The sequence below is a fragment of the Galeopterus variegatus genome, unplaced genomic scaffold, assembly GCF_000696425.1.
Source record: "Galeopterus variegatus unplaced genomic scaffold, G_variegatus-3.0.2 Scaffold1305, whole genome shotgun sequence".
In the NCBI taxonomy this organism is placed as follows: domain Eukaryota; kingdom Metazoa; phylum Chordata; class Mammalia; order Dermoptera; family Cynocephalidae; genus Galeopterus; species Galeopterus variegatus.
The window spans coordinates 278,123-301,195 of NW_007727416.1; the positions used below are offsets into that span (position 1 = coordinate 278,123).

At 33.8% G+C, this 23,073-nt stretch overlaps 1 protein-coding gene and 1 non-coding gene across 2 annotated transcripts in view; one reads left to right on the plus strand and one right to left on the minus strand.

Moving 5' to 3' along the window:
- The first annotated feature begins 959 nt into the window (after positions 1 to 959).
- Positions 960 to 1,033, plus strand: TRNAI-GAU. The gene has a single exon. It is a non-coding gene; the product is annotated as a tRNA-Ile (tRNA).
- A 1,837-nt stretch (positions 1,034 to 2,870) lies between these two features.
- LOC103593235 (PAB-dependent poly(A)-specific ribonuclease subunit PAN3-like) overlaps positions 2,871 to 23,073 on the minus strand; it is a gene marked incomplete at its 5' end in the record, with an annotated part of 88,495 nt that continues 68,292 nt past the window's right edge. The window contains 2 exons of the mRNA XM_008576190.1: positions 2,871 to 2,938; positions 22,191 to 22,338. Of these exons, the coding sequence (XP_008574412.1) occupies positions 2,871 to 2,938; positions 22,191 to 22,338 (216 nt within the window). The remainder of the gene's footprint in view (positions 2,939 to 22,190; positions 22,339 to 23,073) is intronic.

A 23,073-nucleotide genomic window follows, 5' to 3' on the forward strand; every position in this document is an offset into this window, starting at 1 on the left:
CACCGGGCCGGCCCTTGAAATTTCTAATTTTTAAGTCAGAAGTAGACCAAGCTTTTCGCCTCCTTTTACGACTTAGACAACTGGGGCCAAAAATCCAGGTCTCTTCAGTGCTACTATAGACTTGTGCAGCACCCTTACGATGTTAAATTTAACCTAAACTTAAATCCCTAATGGTCATATAAAATAACACAGTTATAGTATAAAGGGAAAATGTGATTAAATGCAGAAGAATTGTCAAATTTCAGAACATATCATAAAATTTCAAAGTTAAAGGACACTGGTATGAACAATTCAAATCAATTATCCGTTAAAGTTTCTGGCATTCACGGGCCGGCCCGGTGGCACACTCGGTAGAGTGCGGCGCTTGGGAGTGCGGCAGCGCTCCCGCCAAGGGTTCGGATCCCATATAGAGACCGGTCCGTTCACTGGTTGAGCGCGGTGCGGGCGCGACACCGAGGGTTGCGATTCTATTGCCGGTCGCGGTACGGGCGCGACACTGAGGGTTGCAATCCCGTTACCGGTCACAAAAAAAGACAAAAAGGAAAAAAAAAAAAGTTTCTGGCATTCTGCAATAAGCCTGAAAATTACACTGTCAGTACTAAAAGTTTAGGTATATGGAAAGAAACCAGTCACTGTGAAGTAATGTATATAACTGCTTCCTGAAGAAACCTAGCAATACAGATAAATGTTTGGATTCCTTTCCTTCTTAAAAAAATTTTTTTTTAAATTTATACACCTAATGATATAAAATTTTTCTCCCCGCCAAAGGCTATTATTAAACTGATGGGATGCATTTTATAATAGATGGCATATTAGAATCCAGGAATATGATAAATCTTGATTATGGTTTTGGTCATTTTTCTGCCCAACAAGGCACTAATGGCAATAATCCTTGAAGATCTTGCCATTATATTAAAAAAAAAAAGTCAGTATTATACTAAATTCTAATTTGGCGGGCTGGCCGGTTAGCTCAGTTGGTTAGAGTGTGGTGCTGATAACACCAAGGTCCAGGATTCGATCCCTGTACTGGTCAGCCACCAAAAAAAGAAAACAATAAATTTTAATTTGGGAATATTCTGCCATTTTGCCACGCCTTTTAAGCCACAAATGGGGTGAGAAAAGAAAACGTTTAAAAGTGGACACAAATAAAGATATGACTGGGACAAGCATCATATAAGCATGCATATATTTTAAATGTGGATCTCATCCCAGCACAACTGTACAATATAAAACAAACAATCCCACCACCCCCAAATCAACAGAATTAGTAAGTAAAAGCTAATATTAGCCTTTACTTCTTTCTATATAATAATTTATTGTTCAATCAAATTCAACTTTGCAAATAATTATCAAAACTGACTAAAATATTCTTCATCAATTGTATCATTCTTAAGGTCATAATAATCATGCAAATAATGAACTTAAAGTCAAACTGTATACAAGCTCACTTGTCTAAAAGCCCAATGTTCCAAACTCTGCCAAAATGGACTACTATTTACATCTTTAGCCTAAACAATAAAATATATCTTTTTTAATTTTTAAATTTTTTACTTGTTTTTAATTTTGGCGGCTAGCCAGTACAGGGATCAAACCCTGGACCTTGGTGTTGTAAGAACTATGCACTAATCAACTTTAGCCTAAACAATAAAATATATCTTTTTTAATTTTTAAATTTTTTACTTGTTTTTAATTCTGGCGGCTAGCCAGTACAGGGATCAAACCCTGGACCTTGGTGTTGTAAGAACTATGCACTAATCATCTGGACTAACTGGCCAGCCAATAAAAGATATTTAAAAGAATCTACGTAAGGGCCTGGCTGGTGGGTCAGCTGGGAGAGCATGGTGCTGATAACACCAACGTCAAGGGTTCAGATCTCCAAACCAGCCAGCTGCCAAAAAAAAAAAAAAAAAAAGAATCTTCTTAAATATTGGCTAGGTAAAATTCCAATTATTCCTATATATTTGAAATCAAACTAACTTGCAAACAATTAAAATAAAATTAATATATTTACAATCTTTTAACTCTTAAACAACAAAATTATATGTACTACCACACAGATGTAACTTCAGAAAAATATTCCCTATGTCATCCCACAGCCTATTTTTAAAAGTTTTCAAAAACACAATCCAAAGAACCCCTGCATAATTTATTATGGCCTAGAAAATCAGGATATAAAAGTTTTTCTTTCTGTAGCTTAAATCCCTCACGTTTTAGATTTTAAAAATCCATTTAATTAAACATTGTAATTAATCTCATTTCCTCAAAGACTGATACAAAAAAACTATAAAAATTTGAGGTAAAAAATGAGTTATTACCTTACTAATAATTTGATTATTAATTATCAAAAAGCACATTAAAATGCTGGCCATAAGCCAAAATATACATTATTCATTGATCTAGTAAAATATATACTAACCAAATAAAGTTCCATTTAATCCTAAAAGTTTCAAGCCACAAATGCACATACTGCCTTTGCAAAGATGAAATTACCCAAGTGCAAAAGGTTTACTTCACATAAATGTTTATAATCCCATGTGAAAAGAGAGTAACGTGGATTCATAAGTAGACTACAAAAATCCTATGCTGACCTCTCAAGACACACAAATTCTTGCTGGCAAAAAACAGCAGTAAAATTTCTACACTTTAAAGATTTATTATATGTAGTCTGGTGATAAAATGAAAACAGACTTAATAAGAATATTGATGTTCATTGCCAGAACTGATTCCTTCACAAACCCTGTTTTTACAACAGCAACCCCTTATGATTAGGGGAATTAAAAGTTGCTGAACTCAACAATCCCTTCAGTTAAACAAACAGACCCCTCATAGAGCTGTCCAACGCTGCCCAAACTATCCATCCTTTAGTCGAATCAGTCAGTTTCATGAATTGTAGGATTTATCTTCAAGTCCAGTGCTGACTCAGAGGGTAGCTTGTTCCCTAGAGAAAACAACCAACAAAAATCAGAACAGCTACTGCTCATAAGCTCTTTCAACACCCAAGTGGAATGGACAAACTTATTGGGTCCAAAAAATAGTTCAACTGCCTTTCAACTACAGAAGTAGCCAATTAACCAACGGCATCTATATGCCTCAGGCAGTTCTTGGTTAAAGGTTTCACTCAGTTACAGCAAGAACGTTTAAATAGCTTAGAAAATTTATAAGAAAAGCTACTGCACAAACCATATGGTTTCTCACTGAGAAAGAAATATGCTGTTTGTTTTGTTTTGTTTCGTTTGTCTTTGAAAAGCTGTTTAGTGTGTGTGGGGGGAATTAAATGTTAGGGTGGGGGGAATTAAATGTCTCCACCCAGAAGCAGTTTACATGTCTAGAGTAGCTGTGCTTAATGCCATACATAAGAAATTAATGAAGTGTTAAATAATTTCTTAAATGCAAGGCTCTCATTCACTAGTCAGAGAAAATATGCTGAGTCAAAAGATAAAAAGAGTAGCATGTTGTTTCAAGACCTGAAGAGTGACTTGCCACCTTTTTTATTATGTCTAAAACCAGAAAAAAATCAACATGCACAGCCTTTGAGCTTCAAGATAAGTCACGACAGAACAAGGAAGCCTTTCCATTTCATGAGTTAGTGGTTTGGTCTACAATAATATGCTATTATGGAAATGGGAGGCAGAAAAAATAAAGAAAGGAACCAAAGAGCTCAAGTTTCAAAATACTGAAATGTCATGTTGTCCTTTTCACATGAATTAGGTTAAAAGGTTTTCATAAAACAAACACATTACTCAAGACTGCATACAGACAGAATTATGAAGATGACCAATACAATTTTTCATTTTTAAAAAAAGTATCACCCTTAACTAATAAAGTGTGAAAATATATCCTAACCAAAATTTTTCCTTCTCATTTCCAAATTGTAACCCAGAAAATTCTTGTTCTCAGCCAATAATCTCAGTGCCTGAGAGCTCAGACATGTGGACAACAATACAATAGTGACCATAATTGTCTGAAAATTACACTCATCTGAAATTTTGGTAATTCATGGTTTCTTTTTTTTTCCCTTTTTTAAAATGCCTTATGGATTCCTCGCTTTCCCAGACTTTCTCAATTGGGGTTACAGGGAAATTAAGCCCTAATGAGCTAAGACATCACTGTATATAATGGATGGTACCTATTAACATAATATTCTTCGAAGAATGACAAAACAGGCACTCTTATCATCTGTTCAAAAGAAAAATCTCAGTTGAGAAAAGCTATAATTCTCCCACCTTCTTTAACCTGTGTACCAGTATTATGTAGAATCCTAGGCTTCCAGAAATGCTTCAGAGTTCTGTAAATGCTTGATTTGAATTTCTTTTTATCTATTTTTCCACTATTTATTTATTTATTAAATCAACAATAAAAACACAAATGTAGATCCAAATTAATATGCATTTATTTTTTAACACACTAACACCAATGTAATTTGTGTTGGGTTAAGATATTTTCACGCAGACCTCAAGATAAAGCCTCTCTCTTCTATCATCCCTGTCCATATATCTACGGATTTTTTTAAAGGAAGGTAGTGACTTTGCAACAATTTTTACTTAAATGCATATGTACTCAGATAAGATGGAACAAATGAGTGTACAACTCATCCATGTGATTCAGAATTTTCATGTCACTTTATGACTAAAAATATAGGAGACTGAAAAATACAAAGCTGATATTTTTCCTTTACCCACCAGTTTCAAGCTATTGTAGTCAACAAAATACCACACAGCCTTTTCATGAGTAACTTTGAGTTAATGTAATAAACCCGGCCCTGTAAATGCCAGTTTTACCTGTTTTATATCATTTTAGATTCAAGGATTATATATAGGGTTGACAAGAGTTCTGCTGCTTAAAAAAAAAAAAGTTTGAAAAACACTGTTCTAAGCTCTAATTAGGTTTTGGTATTCCTGGTTCACAGGTTCCCTAGGGCCAGAAGTGGTAATTAAGTCTTAAGGTTTTGATACCTGCCAACTTGCAAATTCCTTCTATATAGTATGTTCCAACCCATCTTTCCAGTCTTATCTCCTACTAGTCTCCTTTCCCCACATTCCCACAACCCCCATAAATACAATGTGCCAAACTCTGGTATGCTAATGGCAAATAAAATTGCTAAGGATTTTAAGAAAAGAGTATCAAGTACTTTATACAAAAAAACCCTATTGCTATGCCATTTCCCATTAATTTTTCCATGTTTCAGCCAATCTAACCTTTTCATGTGCCTAGGAATTCTAATTTTAAAACAAAACTCTACTCTTCAAATATTTCAGAGACGGCTGCTCTTCACATCACATAAATGACTTCAAAAATATTTATTTGAAAAAATAAAAAGAAACTCCCAGTAATAAAAGCAGTGCCTATGAGCCTAAGATAGACTCTGAAACAGAACTATCTTTATGAACTAAATAACGATGGTTTAAACTATCATGTAGAATCACCATCACTTTTAGAGGGCTAGTATGTAGCCAGGATGCACTGGTACCCAGGAATACTCTGTTTTCAAACCACGCACAATACTAGTTGGCAAATAGCCCTATCCTAGCCCCTCCAAGGAAACTCCATGGACTTCCCCACAAACAGCATTCAGGGGTTAATGTTTCTTCCAGCTGGCCGCTACTCCAGCACAGAGAACACTGCCCCAAGCCTATGGCTCTGTACCATGCCTAACTGGGATTTTCTTCACATCTGTCAGTCTTAACCTAACTCAGATTAAACTACTTTTTGAAAGTTCACTGATTGAGTCAGAATGTATCTCTATTATGCTAGTCGGATTGGTTAAAATAAACAGAAAAAAAACCCAACAAACTTAATTTTTTCTCAATGATCTGTGTTTGAAACATCTAAAGAATACTATCTAACCTTTAAAACCTGCCTCAAACATTTCCTTTTCTATGAAATGTTTTTTCCTGTATACCTTTATTCAAATCAGATAAAATTCACCTTTCCTCAAATTTTCTGGCATTATGAACTTCTTCTCTATAAGTAAATGGGTACATACCAAAATCTCCTGTGAATTTTTTTAAAATACAGATAAAGGTCAATGTTCCAAATCTGGAGTTTTTTATTTAGTAGGTCTTAGACGGGGACAGGGTAATCAGTATTTTCAAAGCACCACAGATGATTCTGACCTATACCTACACATGAACTTTTACAAGAACCACTGCATGAGATCAGGCACTGAGCAAAGTTCCATGAATTCAAGAAATAAAATCTAGCCCTAACCTCACACAGTTCACACTCTACCATGAGGCTCACTAAAGTGCTTAAAAATTTCCAATTTTAATATTTACTGCAGGTCTCCATATGTGATTACAGTAATAGATAAAATGATTAAAATGCCTCCAGCTACACTTAAATTTAGAGGAAGAAATAAATATGAGGGGTCTTCAAACAGCTCATGGAAAGATCTGTGTTATCTTTTAATTCTATTTTCCACAAATTTTTTGTAGTATCCTTGCATGTATAAAACTAACATATAGACAAACTCTTAAAAAATATTATGAAAAATTCAAAACACTATAAAAGCATAGAAAATGGCATGGCTCTGCACATGGCGTAGAGGTGGGGGGATAATGGGATGGATGCTGGGGAGTTCATCACAATGTCTCCATACACCAGTAATCCTACTGTTGGGGTGGGGTGGGGGCGAGCATAGAAATTAGACTAATAATAGAAATCAGAGAAAATAATAATGACCAGAGAAGTAGAAATGACTTTGAAGAAAAATGCATTTTACTTAATCAATGAAAATTAGGCAAGATCGCAAGAAAACAAGAGAGCCCATCAGGCAGAGGAAGGCCCAAGCAAAGGCACAGAGATGGGGAAAATGCTGACCATGTTCAAATACACATTCTCAAAGAACAGACTATGTACTTAGAATGGGTCCTTCATGAGGCAGAGTTAAAGGAAATAGGCTTATTTAATCAGAAAAGAAAGTTGATAGTATGTAAACAGTAATCTTCCATTATTTTAATCAGAAAAATATTTACTGAGTATCTAAACAGTTCGTGCCACAAGAGAGTTTATATTCCAGTGGGTATAAAGAAGACTCCCCAATTTAAACAAAAATAAAACTTCAAATTGTAAAAAAGGAAATAAACAAGGGAACACAATGGAAAATAACAGTGAGAAATTTCCTTTACATTAGTCTGAGGCCTTTTTTTATAAGTGACATTTTAGTTGAAACCTAAAAGAGGAGAAGGAACCAGCCATGGGAAGAACAGGTGGAACAACATATGCAAAGAACATGAGTCAAAAGGAGTTTGACAAATCTGAGAAACACCAGCGTGGCTGGAATTGTGTACACAGGGAAAGAGTGATAGAGTAAGCTTAAAGAGGTATACAAAACACAGATTATGTGGGCCATAGAAAGGGGCTTGGATTTTATTCTAATGACAATTATAAAGCCATGATTTGATTTGTATTTAAGATTACTTTAGCTATTATATGGAAAAGGAACTACAGGAGTAGATCAACTAGGCTGTTTGAATAATACACAAAAGAGGCAATAATGGCTTGGTCTAGGATGGTAGCAGTAAAAATGAAGAGAAGTAGAGAGCTTAGAGGTATATGAAGGCAAAATTGACAGGATTACTGGGCCGGCCCGGTGGCGCACTGGAAAGTGCGCTGCTTGGGAGCGCGGTGGCGCTCCCACCGAGGGTTTGGATCCCATGTGGAGACCGGTTCCGCTCACTGGCTGAGCGTGGTGCGGGCGCAACACTGAGGGTTGCGATCCCGTTGCTGGTCCCCGGTACGGGCGCGACACTGAGGGTTGCGATTCCGTTACCGGTCAGTAAAAAAGACAAAAAGGAAAAAAAAAAATTGACAGGATTACTAACAGACTGGATATGGAAAGTGACAAAGAGCAAAACGAACCTCAAGTTTCTTGCTTAAGCATCTTTCAAGCTGATAATCAGTTTACTCAATTTCATGAAAGCCCAGACAAGAAAAAGCCTTAACTCAGCAAACAGAATGTAGAATAACAATAAATTTTGAAATGAACTGAGGTACCAAGGAAGGTTAGGACACATTCTCCTAAGGTAATTAAGAGATTTTCATATAGTTTAACTGGCTAAAGAAGGAACTGAAGCTGAGAAAATGAGTTAATCAGTTTAGGATCCATGCTACCCATAATTTTTTATAACAGAGAAATTATACATTCACATGCATGCTGACAGTAGCTCCATAATAATACCAAAACTCTAAAACATAAAAAATTTTAAGACAATACATTGATATTTTTAAATTATAAACATATGGAACTGAAAGTATCTAAGGGGGGAAAAAGTCCTGCTCCCACTCACTGTAGCAAGACTGGTGCTTCTGTACTTGTCCCAACCATCCTAAAGCACCTTAATGAGGATTACACATGTGAATTATCTGCGAGGCTTTCTAAAAACAGGCATGTGCAGAACTGGAAGGAAAGAAAAAGGGAGGATCTGAGTGAGAAACTGGATTGGTAGGTTTAGGGAGTGTCCTGGTCAGGAATGTATATTTTAAAAGAACCTTGGGGGCTGGCTGGTTAGCTCAGTTAGTTGGATCGTGGTGCTGATAAAAGCACCTTGGGAAACGTTGAGGTGCATTTTGGTTAATCTTAAAAGATTTACATTGAACCAAGTTAATTTTCATAAAATTTTTATTATTAGCCTTTTCTAGTATTAATGGTTCAAGCCTTAAGATAAATCCATTACAGTCAGAAATATTTCATGAACATAAGTGGACTTAAGCAACAGAACTTTGTCTTACTGTATATTAGTATTAAAAGCTTTAATTATTAAAATGACAAAACAAAAGAATTACTTTACACAATTATCCTTAAAATAGACCATTCTTTTTTTTTTTTTTTGGTCACATTTCCCATTGATTTTAGTTTATATATGGTATTACTTTATGATAAAACCCAGTCTAAACATCTGCTTTAAAGTTTCTCCTGGCAATTCCCCCATGAAGTTGTAACGTTATTTCCTAAGAATAGTGGTACATACAAAATTATCTTCAGGAGTTAAATATGAGAAGCAAAACCCCTCAACAAAACTTAAATTTCCCCAATTTTTTCAACATTTATAAAACTGGGGAAGTGTTAAAATTGATTTTACTAAGTCATTTTATTTAATGAAATAAAACCAAAATTTTCTATTAAAATAAATTACCTTTCATTTTTAAATTATAACTATTCTTTTCATACAAATAAAGATGGAAAATTCAGAGTTCTCACATCAGGGAGATTAGGTAGACTTTTAGAAAGACAATAAACTTAATGTTTGCCAATAAAACTATTCATAAAAGCCTATTACATCTCTACTCTGATTCTATGACATCCTGTGATAACTCTAAACCTTCTTTAAGAAACAAATAAAATATTCAAAACACAAAATTAATTTACAGCATTAAAAAATGCACACAAAACACAAAATGTATTTTTTTCTCCAAAAGAAAGATGTCACAATTCCAAAAACAAGTGTCATAATTTCCAAAATAATTAGGAAACCATCCACTTGACCAAATCATAAAAATCCCTTCTCCTCTATAGAAGAGATCAAAATGCATAACCAATTTTTAAATAATACTGTGTGAAGTAACTAGTAAGAATGAATAATAAAATGAAATACAAGTACACAAAAAATATAGAAGTATATATCAAACAAGAACATAAAAACTCTGCAGTGTTTTTTGTCCAACTTAAGATTGATCTTTATCATTAATAGTTTAGGAAAAGGCATATGAGGTTATTTAAGTTTAAGAATTACTGAAAGCAACCATCCAAAGTTACTATCTATGATTCTTACAAACATACCAATACATTTGCTTTTACTTGAGAATTACTGATTTTAAAATCTCATTCTTGTTGAACAATATAAATGCTGGATATCTATAAACTACTAAAGAAAAAAAAGATGGAAAAATTAGTGTTCTAATCTGTAAATTCAGGTAAAAATTTTGGAATGGGCCTAACCTAAAAACTCATCCTGTAAAAACGATAAGGAATATTTACGCTTGGAAACCATTATTTCATAGAGGCATGGTTTTCCCATACATCTTACTTATAAATATGTCATTTTCCTGTTAACAGATTACAGCTTTAACCCAACATGATAAAAGGGAGCATTTAAAACATTTCTTTGGATAAAGCTTATTCATCACAGAACTCAAATTAAGGTGTCCCTCACCATCTAACTTTATGGATATCACTTGTTTGTATGCCTATGCAAATTAAATTCTCAATGAAGTATGCTTTCATAGATTTTTTTACAGTTGAAGCTAGTAGAGCTTCATCTTCTACTGTATATATGCAAATATATCCCACTTAGAGGTACCAAGTCAAATCAATAGTTACCATTAAAACAACACTTTTTTGTAAGATGTGACAATTTTCTATTCTTAAAATATCCAAAATCTAGATTCATAGTAAACTGAACCTTTGATTCAAAGACTGTCTGCTCTTTGTGATAACCTGATTCTACTTTTATTTTCCTATCCTTCAATATCTATCTTACCAAAAGGCATTTCTTGGAAATTTCCTAACCATTATACAGTAGATCTGAGAAGAAGAAAACTCAAATCTTGTTTTTACAGACTCCATCAAAAAAATTGTGCTAAAAATTATGTGAATGAGATCCTGAAAATGTCAAAAATAGTTTTTCCATCCTTTTGAGAAGTATAAAAGAATTACCATTCTTTTCACTTTTAGGTAAATATTTTTTAAAAGTGTGCAATGTTTACTGCATGAGTGACATTTCAATTACAATACCATCAGTCGATTAAAAGTACAAGTATTTTTTCTCTTCATTATATTATGCAATAAAAATGATAAGTTTCAAAACACTCCCAAAAAGATTTATTTCTTTAAAAATGCAAATAACCTTTAATGGAAGCCATGTGGACTGACCAAAATAAATGTAACTCAGTTGGTTTTCCCTTCTCTGGTTTCCCTTCGATAACCAGAGATTTTCAGCAATGGATTTATTTAATCATACTTCATTTTGGCTGAATATCTATGATAAAAGGTATTTGGATTATGTGGTTATTAGAAATAATGTAAGCATTAATGAAATCATTAAGTATCCTAAAGCTCCTTCACAAAAATTATTTAATCTGATTGACCAAACTCAGTTCATGTTATAAATTTAACCTGAGTTTTATCAATCACACACCTTCAATAATATTTGATGGAGATCATAGCCTGCACAATTACTTTGCTTTCCATAACTAGTCATAGTAATCTTCCCTTTGGCCTAACTTCAGCCTTGCCTCTATCAACAGTGTCATTTCCCAAGGAGTTGTCATTAATTAATTCAACAAATATCATTAGAATATTGACTATGTGTGAAATCCCTAAAAATGTGAATAACTCATCCATATTTTTAAGAACCACTGATAGGGTTTTAATTATAATTTTAGGAACTTTACTCACTGGCCTGTATACTAGGTAACTTACTTTGCTCGCTATAATATTTGAAGAAACAGAACAGTGACCTGCCTGTCCCCAAACATGGCCAAATGACCTAAAATGGTCAAATATTTCCTAGCCTCTTCAATGGTGGCAATCTCTTAAATCATAACACTTAGACTGTTTAAACAAAGGAGGGGGGAAGTGACAGCCATTAAAAATTATTATTTTTTGAATCAAAAAAATCATTTTTCCCCTTCTCAAGCAATGGTAAATATTTATGAGTAAATGGTGTCTTTCATTCATAGTAATAAATTATGTTGTCTTGTTTATAAAAACTTATTCTAAGTGTGTCTAATTATGAAAATTATATTCACAAAAAATAATGTAAAATATTAATTAACAATGTAATTTTAATTTTGGATTTTCTCCCAATGAATAAAGTTAGTACCAAATTAAAAACGGAAGTTAAAGTTAGGCTTCAAGAAAATGTGAATGAATCAAGAAACACTTTTCTTTTTTCTCTAATATTAATAACAATTTAATCAGTCTTTAATGATTTTAAAACACACATAGTAAAATGTAACATGTAAATAAAAGATATTTGATTACTAGTTCAGACCCATAGGGTTTAAAATTTTTAATGTAAACCCTATGCTACTCATAATTATTCTGCTATTCTGAAAATTTTATTAAAAGAGGTACTGTAATAATTTATTTTTGCCCATTAACATTACATCAGGTTAAAAGAAATCCCTGTTGCCTAGCTTTACTCAATTTGTATTTGTGACTTTGAGCTTCAGTAACCCCTGTAACAATAAATTCAATGATAACTTCAGTTATTCAGTACACAGACACGAACCAGAAATGAAACAAAACTAGCCTCAGCCAAAGGATAATTTAAAGCCCATGAACCTTTTTTACAGGCAACAATTTGAATCCTTGACTCAAAGCCTTTTTCTTATTTTAAAAAGAAAAAATAGTTTTTAAAAAATGTATTTGTGTTCTTAGCCCTCAGTAGATGAGGAGGCGGCGGAAGGGAGTTTAAGGGGAAAGAGAAGACTGGCTAAGGCCCTAAGTAGAGCAGTCATTCTCAAAATGATGTCTCAGTACAAGAAGCACCATCAGCATCACCTGGGAACACGTTAGAAAAGCAAATCTGGCTGGCTGGTTAGCTCAGTTGGTTAGAGCATAGTGCTGACACCACCAGGGTCCAGGGTTCAATCCCTGTGGCCAGCCATTAAAAAAAACGCAAATCATCTCTGGCTGACCCAGACCTACTAAGTCAGAAACTCTGACGATGGGACCCAGCAAGTGCTGGGTTTTAACATGTCTCTAGGTGATTCTGATGGACTGTCTAATTTGAGAAAAACTATCCTAAAGGTAAGAATACCAACAGCACAACAGAATCATCAATAAAAAGCCAGTAAGAACTCAAAAATGGCTCAAAATATGCTTGCCTGAGTATGGCCATTCAAGGCACTACTTTCAGGCACTTTAACCGATTCAGATGCAAGAGAAAGGCCTTAACTTCAAGGAGCTATCACCTAGTATACTGGGAAAGAAGGCCAATGGAAAGGATAAAGAATCACAGTATTGAATCTACATAACATTGAAACAAACTGCTCTATGAATTCTGATACCTAAAGGGTATCAATTGTATTCTGGTTCAATACAATTATTAAGATACATATAGTTGAGCATAAGTCATCAAAAAAAGATTGCATTTTGTTTGAAACAAGAATATATACTATAAATTTTGGCAACTTTTGTTCTAACAATTAAAACTATAAGCTTCTGATATCTAAAAAAAGGCAAGTATGCTGGAAAGATTCATTTCCCCAGATGCTAGATAAATCAGTTACTGCAGCTGCTTTGGTGATACTTTTAAAGTAGATACAAAAGATGCAAATGAGATAATGCCCCAAAATGTATATTCATAAGATAATCAAGATAAACTGTTAAAATTCTGCATCTACGGAAGACTCAGAAAAATGGCCTAGCTGCTTAAAATAATGGATGTTGAGATTTTGGTCAATAATCATCATAGGAGAAACTTTCAGGCAACTTCCAGGCTTGATCCACGTAAACTTCCCACGCATGCTCCTCCACGCTTTCCCCACTTCCAGCTGACTAGAGAGATGCTGAGAAGCCATTTGACCTGGGTCCCTAACAAGCTTTGTGGAGGACAGTGTCCTAGCCAACCTGAACAACTGTTACAAAAGCAAGAAATTAATTTTTGTCATGTTAAGCCTTTACTTTTAGGATCTATTTGTTTCAGCAGTTTAATCTACCACCACCTCAAAAACAGTGGGCAAGAAAATTATGGCCCATAGTAACTTGTGGCTTAGAGAGCAGTTGGTGACTAAAAATATATTAACATCCTATTGATCTATATTCTTCAAAGGTACAACACCCCCGCCCCCCATGAATATTAGTTACCAGTTACTATTTATAGGAATAGCACTCTAAAATCTTAATAACCAATCTAAAATATGGGAAAGTGTTTATGAAATCATAAGAAAACATCTTATTTCAGACATATCAATGTGTAAGAGATCCATAAATAAAGAATCCAAAACTAAACATTACCACCATAAACATGCAGTCCACATCTGGGTTTTTGCTAGCATTCATGGTTAGAATTTACATGCCTATGTGCACTGGGGGTTTGAAAAGGGCTATATGTGTAATTCCTCTCCTTTTTCTAGGACTCTTCCACATGCCCTACTCTAGGGTAACTGTACATCTGAAAGACAGAAAGAAGAACAAAAAAATGACTTCCATAGTTGAGCTGAGAAGAATCAAAGGATAACTCAAGAAACAGAAGGGGCTGCAACCATACCATTCATTCCTACAGAATTAGAAAACCACTCCCAAATAGACATGTACACACAGCACAATAAATTTATCCACAGAAATACTATCTCCCCCACTGAGTACATATAATACACTAGGAATCACTGAGCTAAAAAAGGTTGAAGAAGAAATGACCCCTGGAAATCTCAACCTATTTGGCTAAACAAGGAAAAAAATAAAAAAAATTTTGTTGTCCTTTTTTTGAGACCGGCCACCCCGCGCTCAGCCAGTGAGCGCTGTGAGCGCACCGGTCATCCCTATACAGGATCCGAACCCACGGCGGGAGTGCTGCTGCGCTCCCAGGGCCGCACTCTCCCAGGGCCGCACTCTCCCGAGTGCGCCACGGGCTCGGCCCAAAATAAAAAAATTTAAAAAGACTGACTTCTAACTCTCTACATTCAGCTAAAAATCACAAATGTTCTTGGGCATTTATTAATACGCTCTCCCAGGGCCGCACTCTCCCGAGTGCGCCACGGGCTCGGCCCAAAATAAAAAAATTTAAGAAGACTGACTTCTAACTCTCTACATTCAGCTAAAAATCACAAATGTTCTTGGGCATTTATTAATACATGCTCTCCTGCCACTCTGCTCATTCAGAACCACTACAACATTCTGATTCATCCTAGACTTCATAATCTTATACTTGTATTGCTCAAACAAAATTCTCCTCATCTACACCTATGGAACAAAGGCAGACTTGGTGGGATTTTCTATATACACAGAGTATGTCAAGGAAGTCCATATGCCTTTTAAAATCCTTTAAAAGTCCAGTACAAAAGTGGTACTTGTCTCCTCTCCTTTTTGCTGCTTCTGCTCACTGTCTTCATTCCTGTCTCCATCTACTACCCCATCTCCACGTCACAAAAAAACAGAATTTTAGATAAGACTATTAAATCATCTAATATTTTCTTCTTCTTACAAAGAGACTCTAAAACACAGAAATCGAGTGGTATGCCAAAAACTACACAGCTACTTTAGTAAAAGAACTGAGACCATGTTCTAGAGGCAATTGAATCATAATCCAAGGAAAGCAGTCCAAGAGCAGCAGGAGACTTTGCTGCGGTTCTAGATCACTGAATCTGTAACCTATAGTTGAAGGGAATCCCTACCCACTCCCATCCAGCCCCTACTCCCTAGTATGGGACAAAGATAGCCAATACAATGAGATTTAAACAGGAAGCCCATAACAGGAACTCTCAAACCTAACAGGACACGTTAACCAGGGATTCCCCAACCAGCAGAATATTATCTACGGATAGCTATTTAAGCCTTACCTGACAGGTCTCCAAGCCAGCTGCAGCAGCCACATCCCCCTCTGCGCCATAAACGTCTCGCCTCAGTTTCCTGAAATTCCCAACTGGGAAGGGAATATAGCCAGCAGGCATTCCCAACCTGGTCATGGTTCTACAGTTCTACTGTCAGTAACCTTCCCTGGGACATACCAATCTGAATCCATATACAAGCATACACAGAGCAGTCCCCTTTAACGATGAACTCAACATTACAGGGCAATTAAAGATCCTCTTCACAAAAACCTTGGGGACCCCTCACCTTAACTATAAAATAGTTAATTTTTGAAATTTATTTTTTAATGTAGAAAGCAATCCCCAAACTAGAGAACCTGGAAAGGTTTTGAGTGATTCTGCTGAATATACCTGAAAAACAAAGTAGTTACAAAAAAATGGAAACATGCAATTTAAAGATAATACAAATACTTTAACTGGTTATAAGAATGCTTTAGCACCTCAAAATACATAGTGATTCTAGTTCCGATGCCATTAAACTTTTTCAATAGGCACATTTCTGTTTCTCATTTGGCTTTTATAAATCTACATAACTTTCAAACATTTGCAGTTTTTAGAAGTTCTTCAAAGCTGTTTATTGAATCATTAAAATTCACTGTACTTGAGACACCCACCCATTAAAAATCATTTTCCAAGACAAAATTGAAGCTTTGCTAAATGAAAAAGCATTTGTTAAACACCACTTATGCCTAACTTTGTGCTAGTTGAAAAATGGCATGGTCCCTTCATATTGAATTTGTAATATGCTCAGGAAATTTAGATTGATATTTAAAACAATTAGAAGAATACTTTAATGCTAAACTACTTCTATTGATAGTAAAGTGAAAAAATAATTCAGAGAAATCAGCTAAGACTGAAATATCAAAATAAATTTGTGGTAGAAACTTGTCTATCCCACAGAATCCATTTAACAGTAGACTTTTGAAAAATAATCATAAGAAAAAAACATTTAGAATTATGTCCTATTAAACATGGAGATGTTTAAGAACTACATAAATATTTTTATAATTTTTATTTTTAATAATTATACCACTTAAATACAAAATGACCTAAAGCAATAGCTTATAGAGTTTTTGTGCCTTAAGTGACTTAATATGACCTTAGATATTCACCATCTGCAAGACCATAGATTTACCCTATTGGTAGAATTTCCTATTTTCTCAGTGGTACACTCCTTAGCTGGATATCAGAATAGTAAGTAATACAGTAGGTAGACATATCTGTGGATTTAATTTTACCCACACTAGTGTTCCAGTCCTTATGACTTACAAGAGTTCACAATTTTTGATCTATACAATATGTTAATTTCAACAATACTTTCCCCAGTTTGTTCTACTCCCTCTTGTCTTTCAGTCTTACAAACAAATGTCCTTATGACTTACAAGAGTTCACAATTTTTGATCTATACAATATGTTAATTTCAACAATATTTTCCCCAGTTTGTTCTACTCCCTCTTGTCTTTCAGTCTTACAAACAAATCAGTTATATGGACACATCTGTACACAGAACTAGTCAAAAAAAGAAAATAACTGAAAGGGCTATCATGTAGAAAAGATTGTGATTAATAATCCATTCAATAAAAAGGGAAAGAACAAGGACAAGTGATAGAAGATAGACAAGACTGAGTTTAGTTCAGTAGAAGACATAATTTTCTTTTTTATTCAAACTGTTTAAGTACACTGGGTTGCCTTGGTTAGCTAATAAATTTCTTATTACTGTAAGTGACTAAACAGAAGCTAGATGACAATCTGTCAGGAATGCCACCTCTAGACTGGTACAAGATTGGACTATGTAAACCCCAAAATTCTACCTAGATTGATGACCAATATCAGATTATTGCCTAAACTAACTACTCTGCAATTTAAATGAATTAGGCCTCCATTTCCTCACCTATCATGTAAAATGCTACAAAGCTAATGAACTGCAGAATTTTATTATTTTTTAGCATAGAACTTTAAAACTAAAAGGGATCTTCTTACCCAAATTCTTCAACATTACAAGAATAAATAAATCTATTTTTTAAATAGTCTACAACATTTATGAAAAGTTTTAACATTTCTTAACAAGAATCGTGAATAAATATGCAGTACCCCCTTCTTCCCCACACCTTTCCCAAGCTAAAAATAAATTAGTCAATTTTACCCATCAGTTTGGCACCAACACCCTCAGGAATATATAAGAAATAACTGTACAGTCTTGCAAAAAGCTGAACTTAAGAACGTAGATACTTTCTTTAGACTTGTTTTTCCAAAACTCTACAATAAAATTGGTAATAAATGAATACAGTTATTTAATAATGCTAAGCTTAGTACACTAGATGCTTCTCCCAAATCAATCATACAAGATTTTCCATAATAATTTATAATAAAATATATCTAATGGTCCAAAAACGTGTACAATCCTCATCTTGAAGAAATGAATAATTGAAAATGCTGAAAGTCACTATGGCTCTTTTTTTCACTTATAAATCAATGATGACATTTTCAAATTCAAGAACTCGCCTCTGTTGCTCCCAAGTATCCACATACAATTAAGCAGAATAACAGATGCTCAATTCCTGAGTTAAAATTGTACATTAAACCACCAGATAATATAATAGAAGTCTACCTAGAAATGTATGCTGCTCCTGTTGCTACCTCTCTTAAAATCACTTTCAAACATACTGGTGCTACTGCGAATTTGTTAATACCGAGGTAATTAAACTGAAAGAACACTAAGGCTTAGTTTACTAACTCTATTATCAAATCAAAATACTCTTAGGAAAAATTCTGATGAAAAAGAACCTTCAGCAATTAGTTCTCATAATAAATTCATTTTCCACAGCACAAAAAATTAAGCATAAATTATCATTTCATATACTTAGCACAGTCACAATTTCATTTCTAAAGATTTATTCAAAAAATCTTTGCCTAAGCAAGAGCTACTAGAAGAATGCATCTTTATACAGTACCTAAAAGTATTCTCACTGTAACACTCTGGAAATTAATTTTGCTAAGGGTGTGTTAAACCAGTGGCTCTTAACTTTTGGAAGGCTGTGAACCTCTGAGAAGATAATAAAAGCTGTGACCAAAGAAAAATGCATATTTACAAATAAAAAATATGGATATAATCATAGGGGTTCTTCTCAAAGACAATGAAGCCCAAGTTAAGTACCATATCTTAAATATTCTTAAAACTACCTTCACAAAAGAAACTCAGAAATTTAGCTATTGTTCAGAGCTTAACTGTGCATAAAACAACTTAGTCTACCGAGCTTTAATTTCTTAAATTAAAACAGAATAAAATAGGTGTGTATACAAATCAATGGAAACAACATGCTACATATTTTTAACAATTTTAATGCCTTTTAAATCTAATGAGTTATGAATAAATTCAAATAACTTTTGCATAAAGTTTTACTTCTTTCACTGAAACTAATAAAACTAAAAAAAAAAATTTTTTTTTACCTGAACAAAACAAATTTTAACAAAGAAATTGATTCACTCAGGGTCTACTTTGTGTCAGCAATAAGCTTTTGTTCCTTACGATTTGAGAAAACCCAAAATCTTAATGTCTACTGAACTTTGCTCAAATATTTTTACATTTGTGGTCAAAAAATATATTCAGATATAAAGTTTTCTACATATAATGACATTACTCTAGTTTACATAGTATTTAAGGTTTCTTATTTTTTAGAAAAACAGTAATCCAATATGCTTTCAAGGGCAATTGTTTTTGAGACAGAAACTGAAAAAAACAAAAAGGGAGAAAAGTAAAAACCTATAACTGAAAATTATCAATGAGTTACACCTGTAGTAGATAAGAACCATTAAAGATAAATTAAATCACCACCAATGTAGGTAAATAAACTCTACAACTTTATTTCATAACCTTAAAGAAGAGATATCAAGAACCTTTTTCAGGCCATTAAAAAAATAACGATTTGTGAGTAAGAAATGAAGAAGATGATGAAGGGATAAAATGGTTTTCTGAAAATAAGACAGACTTAATTTTTTTTTTCTTTACTCATCTTCAGAGAGTGTTAAGCCATTAACTAAAAGGAAAAAATAGAAAGAAATAATAAATGTAAAACCATTTATCATTCCAATATTTCTGGAAAATATTTTAACTTAGCTGATAGTGAGCTGAACGAAGAACACTTATGAAATAATAATTATAAAGAACTCAGGAATACATTTAATGTGATATATTGACCTATTTCCACTGTTTCCTAAGAGGGAGTATTTTCATCATTAACAGGAAGTAAAATGACCATTTTAATGTAAGGGCTATATGGAATAAATAACTTATCAGCTAATATAATTTCACCCTAAATTTAAATTGTGATGCCCAATTGGAACCACTGAAACACCTACCTACAAATAAGTTAATACCTGTTGAAAAGCTTAAACAAATACTGCAATTATTAACCGATTTTTTAAAAACTAAATGTTTCTAAGATCTAAAAAACCCTTTAACATTTTTAACTCCTCTGATACTTAAAAAGGCTTTTTTTTTTCTTTAATGGCAAACCTGAATTAGTCTGATCAAGTATGTGAACAAAATATTTACTTCACCCTTTAACATTTTTAACTCCTCTGATACTTAAAAAGGCTTTTTTTTTTCTTTAATGGCAAGCCTGAATTAGTCTGATCAAGTATGTGAACAAAATATTTACTTCCGGGCCGAGCCCGTGGCACACTCAGGAGAGTGTGGCGCTCCCACCGCAGGTTCGGATCCTATATAGGGATGACCACCAGTGTGCTCACAGCACTCACTGGCTGAGCGCGGTGCGGCCGGTCTCAAAAAGGACAAAAAAAAAAAAAAAAAAAAAAAAAATTTACTTCCGATATAAGGAAAGATACATTGTAGGTCAAAATAAATTGGCACTTAATTAAGAAAGCCAAAGTTTTCTGACTGGCATATGGATCCCATTATTGTGGGTGCTTTATAAACAGACATATAAAGGTAAATTAGTATCAAAATATCAGATTGTACTCCATAAGTATGTATAATTACAATGTGTCAATTAAAAGGTAAATTACGACACTGCTCAGAAATCTAGACAATGTCTCTCTAAAAAATTTTAGATGTATTCAGCTGATGTAAACTATTGAGGTGAACACACCTCAATGGGAGAAAAACCATAGTAGCATATTACTTACAAGTAAAACTTTTAGGCTACAGGAATATTCAATTCTGACACTGCTCTCTGGGAAGGAAGGGAAAATGTTTACAAATTTATTTGAACCTGAAACGAGCCAAAGTAGAAGAAATGGTAGAGAGACAAGTGGAAGGAGAGGAGATGGTGAGGGAGGCATAAGTAGGGGAGCAAGAGAGTAGAAAATGCTGGGGAAAGGAGGCACTGATAAAATCCATGGCAATATAAGGTTATTCAAGCTCTAAGTACTCGTGGCACTTTACATGCTAAAACAAATGCTCTGAAAGGAGGCACTGATAAAATCCATGGCAATATAAGGTTATTCAAGCTCTAAGTACTCGTGGTACTTTACATGCTAAAACAAATGCTCCGTTCCATAGTGCTACCTTTATCCTCCCATTCTTCCCCAAAAGGTCCCTGGGTTTAGATGTACTATCAAAACCAATGATTTATCTTACATATTAGATTAAACCCTGGAGGTGTACTGGTTCCAGGCTAATCTAGACAGATCTTTTGGCTTTGTTTTGTGTGTGTATATTTCATTTTGTTTCTATTTTTTGAAATGTCCAAGATCAAGTGATGATTTTCCAGGACAGGTTCTAGAAACATATAGTGTGTGTGTAGTTCAAATATTTATCAGACATAAGGTAACAACCTGCTCGGCACTTACTATGAATTCAATATGATTTCCAAATCAAGATACACAGCAGGGAAGGATGCATGATGTTAATTATGAAATTTATAATATTTTCTATATGAAGAGGCATGTTTCTTATGAAGCAGATGCCAAGTTTGCATGAATCTTTAAGATAAAAGAGAAGACTTCAAAGAATCATAGGTCTCTTAAAGTGTCACTGAACTACTCCTCAGGACTCCTGGAGTATAAGCACAGTTGCTCAAATTTTTCTGTCATTATGGGTATACATGGAAGAAAATGATTCAAAAGGAATTTTTCTCTACTTCAATGGTTCCTAATGCAGTATATTTCTTTCCTACTATTGTTTATAATACTTTATACAATCTTAACTTACTACTATATCATTTATAATCAAACATCGAAATGATAATACATATAAAGAAGTATTTAGAATGCTATAGAATAAATTATTTTTTAGAAATTTAGTACAAAAGGAGGACTTTGAGGCATATAGACATGTCAACATTCTCTGTATTTCTGATGCCTTAACAAAAGTTTTTGAGTGAAATAGCATTATCACTGACTTTAAAAAATGGGGAAATACCAAGGTCAAGAGTGATTTTTTTTTTTAAATAACCATTCCTCCTTTAAATTTATTTGTGCTTTTAAAAATCCTTAAATATAAGTCCATTCATATTTAAATTTTAAAATTCTCAACTACATGTTTGGTTTATGATACCAAAAACCAGAACATAAAACTCATAATGAGTTCATATGTGAATCATTCAAGTATACAATTTCAGTTCTGATAAATTAACAGTAAATGGTGCTTACAGATTTGATATCTGGAACTCACTGGAAACAGTTACTCAACTTACCTGGTGCTAATCCAGCAGTAGCAGGGCTTCCCATGGATGGGTGAGAGAAAACTTGAGAGAAGGCAGACATATTTGACTGGGACAGGTTACTCAGCCTGGAGGTTGATCCTCCTTTAGGAATAAACTCGCTTGCGGTGGGATTTGGTGTCTATTTAAAAATCAAATATAGTAAGTTAACATACTTTAAGCCCCCAAAAGACATTTAATCTACTAGGCATTATTCCACAGTGCTTTATTTACTGAGTAAAATAGTTTATTGAAAGAATTTACAAGTGTTTTAGTTTCCATATTTTAATGTGCAATATAATTTCTTAAAGGAAATTTGATAATCAAATTTGAGGGTTTTAATCATTTTGTTTACATAATTTAACCCCAGTAACATGTAAAATTTGCCTTTATTGTCAAGCATGCATCATTACCAAACTATCCTAACACGTTTTAGAGAACTGGGAGGTTGGGACTACCTCAAAACTGAGCAACAAGTTTCAAATTTAATATCTTTAAACCACTTCTACCAAGAAAAACGTCCACTGCCTTTCTTCTAAAATTATTCACTTCCTTCCTTTTTGTCAGCACTAAGACATTTACCCAACAATATGGTGCCATTTATTTAAGTAACAAAGACCAAAAAAAAAAACCCCACTTAAAAACAAGGCAAACATGAAAGGAATCAAAATATAATACAAAATAAATAGAGACCCCAATGCCTATGTGCTATCACATGTGATTTATTATATTAAAAATATTTTACTATGAGAGTACATAGGAAAAAAATTTTTTCAAAGTGATACTATACTGCAACTTTTATATATTCAAATGGTACGGTACTTTTGACTTTAAGACTACTAGAACATTAACAGACTGTATATCAAATTCATAAAAA